Genomic DNA, 13,952 nt, shown 5'->3' with positions numbered 1-13,952 from the left:
GAGTGTGGCAAAGTGCGAAGGTTACAGAGCATAAGGTGACAGCCAGGAGTCCAGGCACTGGGCGCATAGAGACACGGAGACGCATTGGTGACAGTGATCAGCACAGCAAGTGGCTTGGGTTCAAATCCCAGCTGCACCTCCACCTTCTCCACCCCCACCCTGACCCCCTCCCCACCCCAACCCTGATCCTGCCCTGCAGCCTTCCCAGCCCCCATTCTGACCCCCACCCTGACCCTAATCCTAATATGAAATTGACCCTGAACCCAATCTTGATCCAGACCACTTCTGGAATATTGACTCTGACCCCCAAATTAACCCTAACCCAGTCCAACACAAATTCTGTTTACAGACTTAACCCCAACGCAAATCTAACTCATACTGGCCCTGCCCCCCAAGGAAATCCTAACCCCAAACCTAATCTCCACCCCAGCCCCATGCCCTGCAGAGCAGAGGAGAGCACACCCGTTCTGGAGAGTTCCGCGTCCCGGGCAGGTTCCGGCACCAGGAGTCTGTCCGCTGACAGATGCCCTGTTCCTGGCCCCCCAGGCTCTGCTCAGGTATTTGTCAGGTCACCTGGTGACCGGCAGGCACAGACATCATGGAGGGTTGGTATGCACCCCTGCTCAGCAGCTCTCCCCCAGGGAGGCCTTGTCCTGTCCCGGGCAAATCTGATTCTCCCCATTTGCTAGATGAAGAGATCGAGGGTCTGTGGGGACGCGGCAGCACCACAGCTGGGCTGTGCAAGGCGGCAGGGACTTCTGCGTGCTGCCCGGGGCCAGGTTCCGTGGGGGCTGCAGGCTCAGACTGTGGAGGTCTGTGACCGGGCCGGTCGTTGGGGCCTGTCTCACTGTCGCAGACCAGCCCGTCAGGCTGCAGGTTTGGGGGGCCCAGAGGCTCACACGGGCTCAGAGCACTGACTTAGTTTCCCCGTGGCTGCCGCGGCCAAGTTCCACCAGGCGTAGCTCAATGATAGAAATGTCTTCTCTCCCAGCTCCGGGAATTCTGACATTAAAGGTGTGGGCGGGGCCACCTCCCCTGGCGGGTCCAAGGGGAAGACACTTCCCCCGTCTTCCAGATCCTGGGGCTCCCAGCGCTGCTGGACTCGTGGCCGAACTGCTCTGTCTCTGTCCATCTCATGTGTCCCTCTCTGTGCATCTCTTCGTGTAAGGACACCAGCCACTTTGAGTTAGGGCCCACCCCGGTCCAGGGTGACCTCAGCGAGCCTGGGCCCTGTTTCCAAATAGGGTCACTCTCCCAGGTTTTGGGGGTTAGCACATGGATGTTATCTTTTTGGGAATACAGTTCAACCCATAGCAAACACACGGCTTTTTCCCTGTCTTAATTAGATGCCATCAGGAAGCAGTTTAGACATTTCACATGAAAATCCAGATCTCTGTCCGCCTCCAGCGTGAGAACTTGCAGGGTGGGGGAGGGGGAGACATCCCCTCCCGCTGGGGCATTCTCCGCGGGCTCACCCCACCCTGCCCAGCGCTCTTCCTGCTGGGCCCTGCTGGGGACACTGCAGCTGGGGCCCTCGGATCTGGCCCGATGGTTCTCAGCTGCGTGATTATGACCCCAGAGGACCCCTGGAAGTTTCTGAGGACATTTCTGGTCATCACAACTGGTGTGTGTGGGAGGGGTGGGGGTGGGGGGGGGAGGGTTGCTCCTGGCATTAGTCAAAAGAGTCCAGGGATGCTGCTAATCGTGCTGGAATTCACAGGCTGGCACCCACAACAAAGCGGCGTCCAGCCGCAAACGTCAACAGTTCCCGGGTTGCAAACACACTGCGTTTATCTTGGCATATGGCTGCCCTGTGAAAGACTACACTTCCCAGCCTCCCTTGCAGTAGGCACGGCCACGTGACCACATTCTGCCCAATGCGGTGTCAGCATAGGGCTGTGTGCGGCTTCCAGACGAGGACGCCATGTGTTCGGAAGACCGTGTCCTCCTGGCCGAGAGCTGACCCTGGGTGTTATGGCAGAATGGCCCCAGCCAGACCAGCCGACCAAGACCTGGAGGTGGGAGCTGCCTGCTGGGGACAGCCGGGGAGAGGGTGCAGGGCACCCGCCGGGCAGGACCCAGACTCGCGTGGGGGGAGAGATCGCTCCCACCTGGGCTGCTTTGTTACAGCAGCACTGCCTGTATCTGACTCACAGTCCCGAATCTCGGGCCGGCCCCAAAATCCTGGTTTAAATCAGAGTCTCTTCTGGGAAGGGAAGAGTCAAGAATGAAACAGAGCAGACCTTGCCGAGCCCGAGCTCGCGGGGTCCAGGTTCGAAGACCAACATTCCGGTGCTCCGGCCCGTGGCACGCACTGCGGGGCCCGCCCGCCCGCTTTCCGGAAACACTCGGAATCGGGGTCAACGTAGGAAGCTGGGGGGACTTCACAGGGCCAGGCTGAACGCGTCCAACTCTTTGCTTATTTTCCCAAACACATCAGGGCTCTTCTGCATTTTCTGAACACTCTGAAAAAAGAATCGAAGCCAAACCAACCAAACAAACAAAATCTCTGAACTCCATCTGGCTCCGCGGCACGTGCCTGCTACGGTCAGATTCACAGATCGCGGGCGCGAACTTGCTTCCATTTAATTAGCCATTTCCTCCAGGTATGTTCCCCGAGTGCTACGTGGGGGCAACTGTGATACAAGGGTTGGGGAGACAGGCTTCGTGAAGGAGAGTGGGGGGCCCTTAGCGAAGGCAGGGGTGCCGCACTCCGTACCGGCACCGGCGTGGGCACCCGCCCTACTCCGTGCAGCCCCGGCAGAGAAATCTACACACTCAGGAGAGGAGGCCGCGACCCCGGCTCCCGTAGCCTCTGGTTACAGTTAAGGACAGAATCTCATCCCTACCTCCTTCTCTGCACACGCCTGGTGCTCAGCAGGGGAGAGGCAGCAGGGCAGAGCGGACACTACCTGGCTTGCTGAGAAGCCAGGCTGGGCGCTGCCTGGGCCTCAACTGTCTTGACTATAAAGCAAGAATACGAATGCCTATCTTGTGGAGGTGTTTGTTCGTTTGTTCGTTCATTCATTCATTCATTCATTCATTCTCCAAACACCTACAGGCTCTGTATTCATTTCCTCTCGTTGCAGGAACAAAGGATCGGAAACTTAGCTGTATTACAAGAACACACATTATTTATTATCTTACAGTTCTGCACGCCGGAAGTTTACAATGGGTTGGCAGGGCTGGCTCCTGGAAGCTCCAGGGGAGAACCTGTTTCCTAGTTCTTTTCCAGCTTCTAGAGGCGTCCGCGTGCCCGAGCCGGCGGCCTCTTCCTCCTGTCCCCAGCCTTCTGCTTCCGATAGCACATCTGCTCCTGCGCTGACCCCCTGGCCTTTCTCCTTCACTTAGCGGGATCCTTGTTACTACATTTAGGGTCCGCTCTGGGATAATATTCCAGCTCACGGTCCTCAACTTAGTCCCATCTGCAAGGTTCCTTTGCCATGTCAGGTCACATGGGCCGAGGGTGGGGCCGTTAAGGCACAGACATTTTGTCTACAACAGACTGGCACAGTGATTCTCAGAGGAGGCAGCAGGGGGGTGTGGACAGCAACTCAGGACACGGTCAGCCCCAAGCTGTACAACCTGCTCTCAAGGGGCTTAGCGAGGCCCCTTAACATCCCCTCCGTAGGAAGCCTGGCCAAGGGAGGCTCCCGGGTGGGTTCCCTTAGAGGCTCCAGAACCTGCATGAAGGACCCCGGCTCTCCCCGCTGTGGTTACCACCCTTATCTCGAGCTCCTCGGGTCCCAAGGGCTGCCTGCTCTGGGCCTCACACCCTGCACCTGCAGAAAGAAAGGCATTTGGCCCCTGTGTACATTTCCTGCTTGTCACCAGGGAGGTGATATTGGCTGGGACTGGCCGTGTGGCCCCTCCTCCAGCCAGTGGAGAAGGGAAATGGGTCCATCACGACAGGCTGTGCAGCATCACGACCTTCCCCTCAGTGCTGGGAGGGGCCCTCTTTCCTGGGCACATCGCCGTTCCTCCAGAGAACCAACCGGGTACATGGGTGTATCTGTCATCGAGGCTGTGTAACAAACTACCACTAATGGGCCAGCTTAAAATAACACACGTCGTTATCTCACAGTGTCCACGGGCCAGGAGTCCAGGTACAGGTTAAATGGGTCCCCTGCTCAGGGTCCAGAGTCCGAGATGGAGGTGTCAGCTGAGGCCCAGTCCTGCCCTCCCCAAGCTCCTCCAGTTTCCAGTAGAATTCAGTTCTCTGAGGTTGTCCCTGTTTTCTCTGGTTGCCGTGTGCCAGGGACCACTCTCAGCAACTAGAGGCCTCCTCAGATCCTGTCTTTGGACGCCTTCTCATGATACTGCTTCATCTTAGAGGCCGGCAGGACACCTCTGAGGCCTCAGCACCCTTCCAAGGGCTCACCTGATCAGGTCAGGCCCACCCAGCACATACTCCTCAGCCTTCTTTTTGGACAGGCTGCTACCTTCTCACCTCCAGCCTGGGCTGAGCCCCTACTTCCTCCAGAACGTTCTCCCTGAGCCCCCTCAGGCCCTACCACTCTTCCCCCGTCTGGCGTCTCCCAGGTGGTCACTGTGTGCCTCGTTCCCTGTGCTGCCTGAGGAGTGCCTTGCTCTCCACAGCCAGTGGGCCCTGTCCACCCTGGGCACGAAGTGGGTGCCTAGTAGATGCCTCTTCAACAGATGCCCTATCTCCAGAAAGGGATACAAGGGGCCAGACCGGAAAACCCGCCCCCGGAGGGGAAGGGGAAGGTCCTCTGCTAGGCAGGCAGACCTGTGGACGGGGTCACTCTGGGCCTCAAATGCTCCGCCTTCAGGCCTCAGCCTGGGGGTCACTCCCGAGACCCCTTCCAAGCCCCCCACCCCAAGACCAAGGTCACTGGTTGGGGCAAGGCCGAGGCAAAAGCCAGTGGGAGCCCAGCAGCATAATGGTGCGCTGGAGGGGAGCCACGCTGTCCCAGGCTCGTACCCACGTATGGTCCCGAGCAAGGCCCCAAAGAGGGTGAACGGGCCTCACCATCCATGGACCGTTCAGGACAGGCCTGGCCTGGCCTGGGGAGACGCTCCCTAATGGTGGCTGCTGCGCGTGCCGCCGATGGCCGGGGGGTTCTGGGGGCCTGGGCGCAGCCGCCGAGGGCAGGAGGGTGGCCAGGGTGGGCTCTGGACCTCGAAGCTTCACAGGGAGGCCAAGGGCCTGCCCGGGGGTGGGGGGAGGGCTCCTAGGAGCCCAGCGCTGGCGTGCTGGAGCCGTGCCCTCCACCCGCTCAGGTGTGTGGCAAGAGCACAGGCGACAGCAGGTGCTCCGGGCCCAGGGATCAGCAAGAGGCAGGCGATGGCGGACGCGGCCCGGGACCCTGCGGTGAGCGGGCCCTGGGCTAAGAGCCCTGGACCTTTGTCCCGAGAGCCTGCACACCAGCCCCAGGGGCGGGACTTTGTTAGTGCTATCGCAGACCGAGGAGGCTTGGAGAAGAAGGGCGACTTCCCAAGGGCACATGGGGACACCTGGTCAGCCCGACCCTAGACAGACATGAGGCCAGGCCTAGGAGGGCCTTGAATGCCAGGCTCAGGCATCTGGACAGCGGCAAGCCCCAGAAGGAGTGCCCTGTCAAGCCTGGAACCAGATGGCAGAGGGGCAGGCCGGAGGCAGGGGAGCCGTGAGAGGCTTGTGCAGCAGCGAGGACGGGGACAGGCGTGAGCCTGAACTCCAGCAGGCCCCGGGCTGAGTGAGGTACACAGCTGGCGCCTAATAAGACATGCTGACCCGCTGCTTTGATCTAGTACACTCATTGCAAATCAAAGACGGTCCCTGAAGCAGCTCTTTCTCCAGAGGGCCCTCTGCCAGGTCTGTAAGAACTCAGCTGGGCCAAATCCATCAATTGGATCAATATTGCAATGGAGTTGGTCTGCGGGTTAGTGCACGGAGAGCCGGGCCCCGGGCCAACGGATCCAGGCCGTGTTCTAACAAGACAAAGCGGTTCTAGAATCCTTCAGGGAGGGGCAGGCAGAGAAGCAAGTTCGTTTTTCCCTGCCTGTCTTTAAAAATGAAATTTCAAATCAACACGGGGGGCGGGAGGGGTCTTCAGCTCAGCTCGAAGGAGGAGGCCAGTCCTCTCGGCCTGGAGACGGGAAGCCAGGCCAGTTTCCCTGTGCTGCTGCATCCGCGGGAGGGGTGGATGGGGCTCTTCTCCCTGCCTCCAGCCCTTCCCTCCCCTGTGGGCACCGAGCAAACAGACCAGATGCAACACCCACTCACAGGAGCTCACAGCCAAGTGGGGCAGAGCTGGCGTGAACCTTACAAGCAGCTGGTCCGATACCCCCACCTCACAGATGGGAAAACTGAGGCAGGGGGTTCTCCTGCTGCCAGACGGCAAGTCAGTGTTGAGCGGGAGCTGGGGTCCACATCCAGCGTCGGCGACCTCCACAGGGCGGAGGCAGAAAGGGGCCGCTGGGTGGGGGGCACGGGGGTCTGGCGCAGGCAGCTCCCGGGTGAGGCCCCGCTGTGCCAGGCCGGCAGCACCTCCACGGAGCTCGCGGCAGGCGACCAGCGGGCCCGAGGCGCGAGGAGGGCGTCGGGGCCTTTGTGGGATTCCTGACCTCAGCCTCCACCCTTCGCCCCCGTGCCTCCACCAGCTTTCTTCTTTTTTTCGTGTTTACTTCTTTTTGAGAGCGCACAAGCAGGCGAGGGGCAGAGAGGGGGGACGGAGGATCCGCCGCGGATTCTGTGCTGACAGCGGCGAGCCGGGCGTGGGGCTTGAACTCACGAACCGTGAGATCTTGACCCGATCCGAAGACAGACGCTCAACCGATGGAGCCGGCCAGAGGCTCCCTCCACCAGCTTTGAGGGAGCTCCCCCTGTGAGCCGGGAGCTGGGCCCTGCAGCAGGCGGGGGAGACACGGCCCGCTCTCAGGAGCCCACAGTTGAGGGGCAGGGCCTGACGGCCCGCCCCTGATGGCGCACACGGAGGCCAGCAAAGGGGCTCCCGATCTAGCCTGGGAGCTCAGGGAGGCCTCCTGGAGACTCGTGCCACACACTTTTAAGGAAGAGAAGAGCCCTGGGGGTAGACGAAGCGGAGGGTTGCCAGCCTGGAGAAGAGCACATGCCAAGGGCCAGACTCCGCGGCGGGCCGTGACAGATGGGCTGGCGGCCCGGAGCGGGTGGGCCGCAGAGCCACGTGAACGAGCTGGGCAGAGGTGACCCGCCGAGGGGGCACAGCCCGGCCCGAAACCCAGGAAGAGCTGCCTGCGATGGGGTGGCCCGACACGGCCCCCCACGGCCTAGGAGGGTGAGCAGGGCCCCCGGCACCTGTGCGCGTGCGTGTACGTATGCGTGCATCTGTGTGGGGGTGAAGCACGTGTGCACGCACGCGTGGAGTCTGTGTGTACACGCACGCACGTGTGCGTGGACACACGCCTACACACAAGTGAGGCGTGCACGAACATACGTCCCTGCACGCACACAACGCACGTACCTGATTTTACGCAGGTGTGTGGATGTGTGTGGCCCGGTACTTATGTGTGCGTGAAGTCGTGCACGCACAGTGTGTGAACACGTGGGCATACACACGTGTGCTCGTGCATGCCTGCTTGTGGGAGTATGTACGCGTTTGTGCGTGCACGCATGGATAGTTACGTGAGTGTACTGCTGTCGTTTACACGAGCGTGTGGACGCACGTGTGTGCATGCAGCATGCATGGATGCGCGTGCGTGTGTACATGGCCATGCAAGCCTAGGCGTGCACAGAAATGTGTGCACACGAATGTGTGTGTACATGAGCGCATGGGTATGTGTGTGCATGAATGTGTGTGTGCATCCACACCTGTGTGCGGGGAGGCGGTTCAAAGAGACAAGCCCCCCTCCGCCAGGGCTGAGCCACTCGTGGGACACAGGCCAGGAGTGCACCCAGCAGGCGTGCCTCCAGATTCCTTCTCCCAGCCGCTAGGGCCCAGGACCCCACGTCCAAAGGCTGCGTGGCCCTGGTAGGACCAGCCTTTCCCTTCTGGGCCCCGCTCATCCTGGTTAGGACGAAGGCACCTGTGCCTTGGCGGCCCCGAGATGCTTTACTTCTGTGATTTTCCTTCTTCGATGTCCCACACCTGCCCCCGACGCCCCCACCCCCTCTCCCAGTGCAGCCTGAATCCTTACACACCCTCCCTGATATCCCTCTGGGTCCCTGATACCCCTCTGGGTCCCAGGCCTGGCCACGAGCGGCCCATCGGACGGTCTTTCCAGGCGCACGCCATTTTGCTCGCTGTAGGGTGATGGAGAGCAGTCTGTCAAGAGCCCAGTTTTCAGCGTCGGGGTAAGAGGCCTCTCCAGCTCCTTTCTGAACAGCTGAGGTCCCCGGGGCTCCCGGGCACACAGGCAGGCCTGCACAGGCGCCGCCCTGAGGCCCAGCCGAGGACTCTTCAGGGGACCCAGCTCCCCTCTCCCCCTCCGCCCTGGGTCCAGGCCCCCGGGGAGGCGCTTGGTCCGGGTTGTGCCAGGGAGATGTTGCCAGTGGTCCTGAGGTCAGAAGGCCAGCCAGGCGTCCCCAGGGGCCTGAGTCACTGGGCCGGCCAGGCACTCCAGATGTCCCCAGCCTGGCCTGGAGAGTCGCTTCCCGGGCAGCGGGAAGTCCTGTTTGTTTCGGGCCCCAGGTGCTCCGCGTCCTTTTTCCTCCAAGTTCTTTGTGCCAGGCTGACCCTGAATATGAACTCATGAGGTGGCCAGTGCAGCCAGGACCCTGGATGTCCTGACAGCCCCAGGCGTCCCCCAAAGTGCCTCTCACAAGAGGAGAACCCCTCAGGCTCTGGAGGAGGCCCACGTGGCCAGCGAGCTGCTGGGGGTGGGAGACAGCTCTCCAAAACCTGCATCCGACCCCTGCCGCTTCTCTTTCTTGGCTCCTCCTCTGCCCCCCCCAACCCCCGCCTCTAGGACAAAGCCCATCTCCCTGCCCCATGGGGGCTTCTCACTTCCCAATAACCCTCCTTCGTGCTCCAAGTGCAGCTCAGAAGTCACCTCCTCCAGGAAGCCTTCCCTGACAACTCCACTCCCAGCCTAGGGGAAGAGTTCCAGGGCACTGACAGCATTCACTGGCCGTCTCAGGGTGTGGCACCGCCCGTCCCAGACGGTGGAGGGCCCCGCACGGACAAGGGCCGTTGCACTTGACCACAGAGGAGGCAGTGGTGTGGGTCTTCCCTCCAAGCGCCCTCCAGGCCTCCAGGACCGGGAGGCCCTTTCACAGGGAAGGTGGCTTTCTACCTTCCCTGGGCCGCGTGCCTCTCACATGCTGTCATGGCTTTGCTCCCCAAAAGTGCGTAAGTGCCCAGGATTGGAAAGTGAGGTCTGGCCCTTCCTGGGCAGTCCCCCAGTCCAGAATCTCTGATTTCCGGCCTGGCCCTGGCCTGACCCCCTCCTCCTCCGTGTAAGGTGGCTAACGAGGATGCTGGGGCGCCCAGGGGGCCTCTCTGCTAAGACACCCGTGCTCTCCTACATGGGCCCTGTGAGCCTTCCCAGGGCTCAGAGGACTGAGAAGCAGCCCCCGAAGCCATGCACATTTCCAGGCATCACTAAGGGAGACACTCTAATCCCTCCCTGCGACCACTTCCTGGAAGCCAAAGGCATGACACTCCGGCCCCCCAGCCACAGGGATGACCCCAGCCCTCCCATCCATCTGAGGATGCAGGGAGCGCTGCCAGGTGCTTTTCCAGACTGCTGGGAGGAATGGCCCTCCCCTCCTCCAAGCGAGAAACGCCAGGCCTGAGAACTCCAGCCTCCTCCCCAGGGTCGGGCTCCCACAGACCTCAAGCTGCCCGAGGTGGGTACCAGCACCAGAAGACGGGAACGACAGCGCACGCACGTTCCTGGAATGAATGCACGGGGACCTATGGTAGGGGTAAGCGCGGGGGGGGGGGGGGGGGGAGATACCCTAACAGCTTGCCCCTAAGCCTGTAGGAATGAGGCACCCACGCAAAACCGCCCATCATCCGGGAAATTCATTCTGGGTGTCTGTCAGAGGCGGTGATTTTGAACATCACCCCCCGCCCTTTAAAAGCAGGGCCACGGAGCCTGAGAATTAAACTTCTGTAATTGCCAACATGGATGCGGAGCCTGGGAGCCTGCCCAGGGCTTCCACTGGCAAGGCCGTCATGATTCATGCTCCAGCAGCGCTTGGAAGTGGGCAGAGAAGGGAACTGAGGCTCGGGGGCAGGGAGGTGGTTCTGCCCTGGAACACCGACCAGAGATGGGAGGCGACAGGCACTCGGCAAGACCCCTGCGCACCAGGCTGCGTCGCGTCCTCCGCCAGGCTGCGAGCGGCCGGCTCTCCAATCAGGCCGCGGACCCCGAGCCGCCCGGAGCTGCGCGCGAGAGTGCGCGCCCGCGTGTGCGTGTGCGTGTGCCCGGGGGAGGCTAGGGCGCTCTTGTCTTAGAAAGAGCAGGTTTCTGGAACTCACCGCCCAGGCCGGCCGGCACTCAACCCCGTCCCGCAGGCTGCAGTCGGCCCTGGAGGGGGCGCCCTCGCCGTGCGCGCGCGCCTCGCGCCACCGCCCCGGACTCCTCCCCGGCGCCGCGCCGGCAGGTTCGCCGAGGCGGCCGCGGGCTCCGGCTCCCGGGCCCGCTCCCCCCCGGGCCGGCGGCGCTGGCCTGCCCGCCAAGCCGCCCCCGCCCGCCCGCGCCCCGCCCCGCGCGCCCGCCCCGCTGCGCAACTCTACCCAAGTTGGAAGCCGAGCCCGGGCGGCTGCACTCGCGCCGAGCGCACGGCGGCGGCGGCGGCGGCGAAGGAGGAGGCGGCGGCGGCGGCGGCGGCGGCGCAGCTCGGGCGAGAGAGGCAGGCAAGGCGGAGCCCGCACGGCCGAACGCGGACCGCGGGGGGCGCCCGCGCCCGGAGCAGCAGGAGGAGGACGCGCGGCGGCGCCGGCGCCCTGCCCGGGAAAGTAAAGTTGGAGCCCGAGGCTGCGCGCGGGCGCTGGGGCCCGGAGGAGCGGCGGCCCGCGCCCCGGTGCGCCCAGCCCTAGCCGGCCGGATGGGAGGCGGAGCGCCCGGGCCGCCGCCGCCGCCGCCGCCGCCTGCAGCCTGCGCCCCGGCCGGGCTCCGGGGCCGCGGGGCCGCTCGGGCACGCCCGCTCGGGCGCCGCATCACCGTGGCTCGCGGCCCGGGCGCTCCCCGTGAGCGGGGCCGAGGGCGGGGCCGGCGCGAGGACCCCGGGACCTGCCCCCCTCCCCCCCGCCCCCCTCCCCCCTCCCCCCCCGCCGCCGCCGCCGCCGCCGCCGCCGCCGCCGCCGCCGCGTCGCCGCTCGCTCCGGGAGCCTCCTGCTCTGCACTTACGCGCGCGGCAGCTGCGGGGAGCCCGGCAGCCACGCTCTCCGGCGCGCCGCTCGCCCGCCGAGCCACCACGGCCGAGGGCCGGCTGCGGGGCGCCGCGGTCCCCGGCGGGGCGCGCCCCAGGAGCAGGCGGCGATGCGGGCGCCGGCCGGGGTTGGGGGGCGCCCGAGCTGCCGCGGCTGCGCCCCGGCTCCAGGCGGGACCGCGTAGTAGCTCGCGGGAGGACCATGGCGTCCCCGGCGCTGGCGGCGGCGCTGGCGGCGGCGGCGACGGCGGCGGCGGGCCCCAACGCGAGCGGCGCCGGCGAGGGGGGCAGCGGCGGGGCCGCCAACGCCTCGGGCGCCGCGCCGGGGGCCGCCTGGGGGCCGCCCCCGGGCCAGTACTCGGCGGGCGCCGTGGCGGGGCTGGCGGCCGTGGTGGGCTTCCTCATCGTCTTCACCGTGGTGGGCAACGTGCTGGTGGTGATCGCCGTGCTGACCAGCCGGGCGCTGCGGGCGCCGCAGAACCTCTTCCTGGTGTCGCTGGCCTCGGCCGACATCCTGGTGGCCACGCTGGTCATGCCCTTCTCGCTGGCCAACGAGCTCATGGCCTACTGGTACTTCGGGCAGGTGTGGTGCGGCGTGTACCTGGCGCTCGACGTGCTCTTCTGCACCTCGTCCATCGTGCACCTGTGCGCCATCAGCCTGGACCGCTACTGGTCGGTGACGCAGGCCGTCGAGTACAACCTGAAGCGCACACCGCGCCGCGTCAAGGCGACCATCGTGGCCGTGTGGCTCATCTCGGCTGTCATCTCCTTCCCCCCGCTCGTCTCGCTCTACCGCCAGCCCGACAGTGCCGCCTACCCGCAGTGCGGCCTCAACGACGAGACGTGGTACATCCTGTCCTCCTGCATCGGCTCCTTCTTCGCGCCCTGCCTCATCATGGGCCTGGTCTACGCGCGCATCTACCGCGTGGCTAAGCTGCGCACGCGCACGCTCAGCGAGAAGCGCGCGCCCGCGGGCCCCGACGGCGCGTCCCCGACCACGGAGAACGGGCTGGGTGCGGCAGCGGGAGCGGGCGAGAACGGGCACTGCGCGCCCCCGCGCCGCCCGTGCGCCGACGTGGATCCGGAGGAGAGCAGCGCGGCGGCGGAGCGGCGGCGGCGCCGATGTGCCCTGCGGCGGGGCGGGCGGCGGCGGCGCGCGGGCGGCGAGGGGGGCGCGGGCGGCACGGGCGGCGCCGAGGGGCCGGCGCCGGGGCCAGGAGCGACCGATTCGGGCACGCTGGCTGCCGCGAGGTCCCCGGGGCCCGGCGGGCGCCTGTCGCGCGCCAGCTCACGCTCCGTCGAGTTCTTTCTGTCGCGCCGGCGCCGGGCGCGCAGCAGCGTGTGCCGCCGCAAGGTGGCCCAGGCGCGCGAGAAGCGCTTCACCTTCGTGCTGGCGGTGGTCATGGGCGTGTTCGTGCTCTGCTGGTTCCCCTTCTTCTTCAGCTACAGCCTGTACGGCATCTGCCGCGAGGCCTGCCAGGTGCCCGACCCGCTCTTCAAGTTCTTTTTCTGGATCGGCTACTGCAACAGCTCGCTCAACCCGGTCATCTACACCGTCTTTAACCAGGACTTCCGGCGTTCATTCAAGCACATCCTCTTCCGACGGAGGCGAAGGGGCTTCAGGCAGTGAGCTGCTCGCCCCGCCCTGCCGGGAGACCCTGGACAGCTCCGGGCGGAGGCCTGGGAAGGCGTGGCCCCGCAGGGGAAAGCAGGGGGGCAGCTTCCCCAGAGACCCGGGGATGGATTGGCCTCCAGAGCCCAGGGGAGGGTGCCGGCGGGCCGGGAGCATGGGCTGAGAGACGCAGGGTCCCTGGGGAGAGGGGAGGAGAGAGGGGCGACCCCTCTGCCTTCCCGTCTCAGCAAAGGGCTGCTTCTGGGGCTCCGGGCCTGGATCTGGCTCTGGGGGCCCTGCGAGGCGTGGCTTTGAGGTCAGGGTCTTAGCAGAAGTAAATGCAACCTCCCGAACGGGCGAGAAAGGAGTCCCCCCTTCCCCCTCCCCCCCCCCCCCCAGCACACACCACCTCTGAGCAAGGGCTGACTTCCCCAGGACCTCGTGGGGGCGGCTGTCTTGGGGGAAGAAAGAGGGCACTGACAATCTTTGGTTACTGAAAGTATTTAAATGTTTGCCAAAAACGACAGCCAAACAACCAAACTATTTTCTAAATAAACCTTTGTAATCTAAGCGTTGATGTAGCAGTCAGTCCTTAAGCCGCCAGCGTGGGGGTATCTTCCAAACCTCACCCTGCCCGACCCCCCCCCCCCACCAAGGGTGGAAGGAGAGCATCCCAGGTCTCCAGATTCCAACATCCCCTTTGCAGGAGAAGAGGGGTGTCTTTTTATTTAAACCAAAATCTTTTTCATGCATGCAAAATGTAAACTTCTTGTGCTGTAACTGGCCGAGAGGGAAAGAAATCAAGAAACCCCCAAATTGGGTCCAAGTTCAGATCCAGGAGGAATGTCTCCATCCCCATCCCTGCCCGCCCCCCTTCCCCCTGCATCCCGTTCCTGGCCCGGGAGCTTGTCCCCCATGGAGAGAAGCAGGGCTTTCATGATCTAAGGCCCCAGTTCTGCCCCCCCCCCCCAGTAACTTTGGGCCATGCTGTCGCCTGGGAACACTTTGTGGATTTTCCACTATGGAGGAGACATGGGT

At 64.3% G+C, this 13,952-nt stretch overlaps 1 protein-coding gene across 1 annotated transcript; it reads left to right on the top strand.

Moving 5' to 3' along the window:
* The first annotated feature begins 11,504 nt into the window (after positions 1-11,504).
* Positions 11,505-13,464, top strand: ADRA2C (adrenoceptor alpha 2C). Its single transcript, XM_030314303.1, has one exon. It carries the CDS (start codon positions 11,505-11,507, stop codon positions 12,930-12,932), a length of 1,428 nt encoding a protein of 475 aa, XP_030170163.1. The 3' UTR covers positions 12,933-13,464.
* The last annotated feature ends 488 nt before the right edge of the window (positions 13,465-13,952 follow it).

The sequence above is a fragment of the Lynx canadensis genome, chromosome B1, assembly GCF_007474595.2.
Source record: "Lynx canadensis isolate LIC74 chromosome B1, mLynCan4.pri.v2, whole genome shotgun sequence".
Classification (NCBI taxonomy): Eukaryota; Metazoa; Chordata; class Mammalia; order Carnivora; family Felidae; genus Lynx; species Lynx canadensis.
The sequence above is the reverse complement of the archived record's forward strand: the minus strand, read 5'-3'. Positions and strand labels throughout refer to the sequence as shown.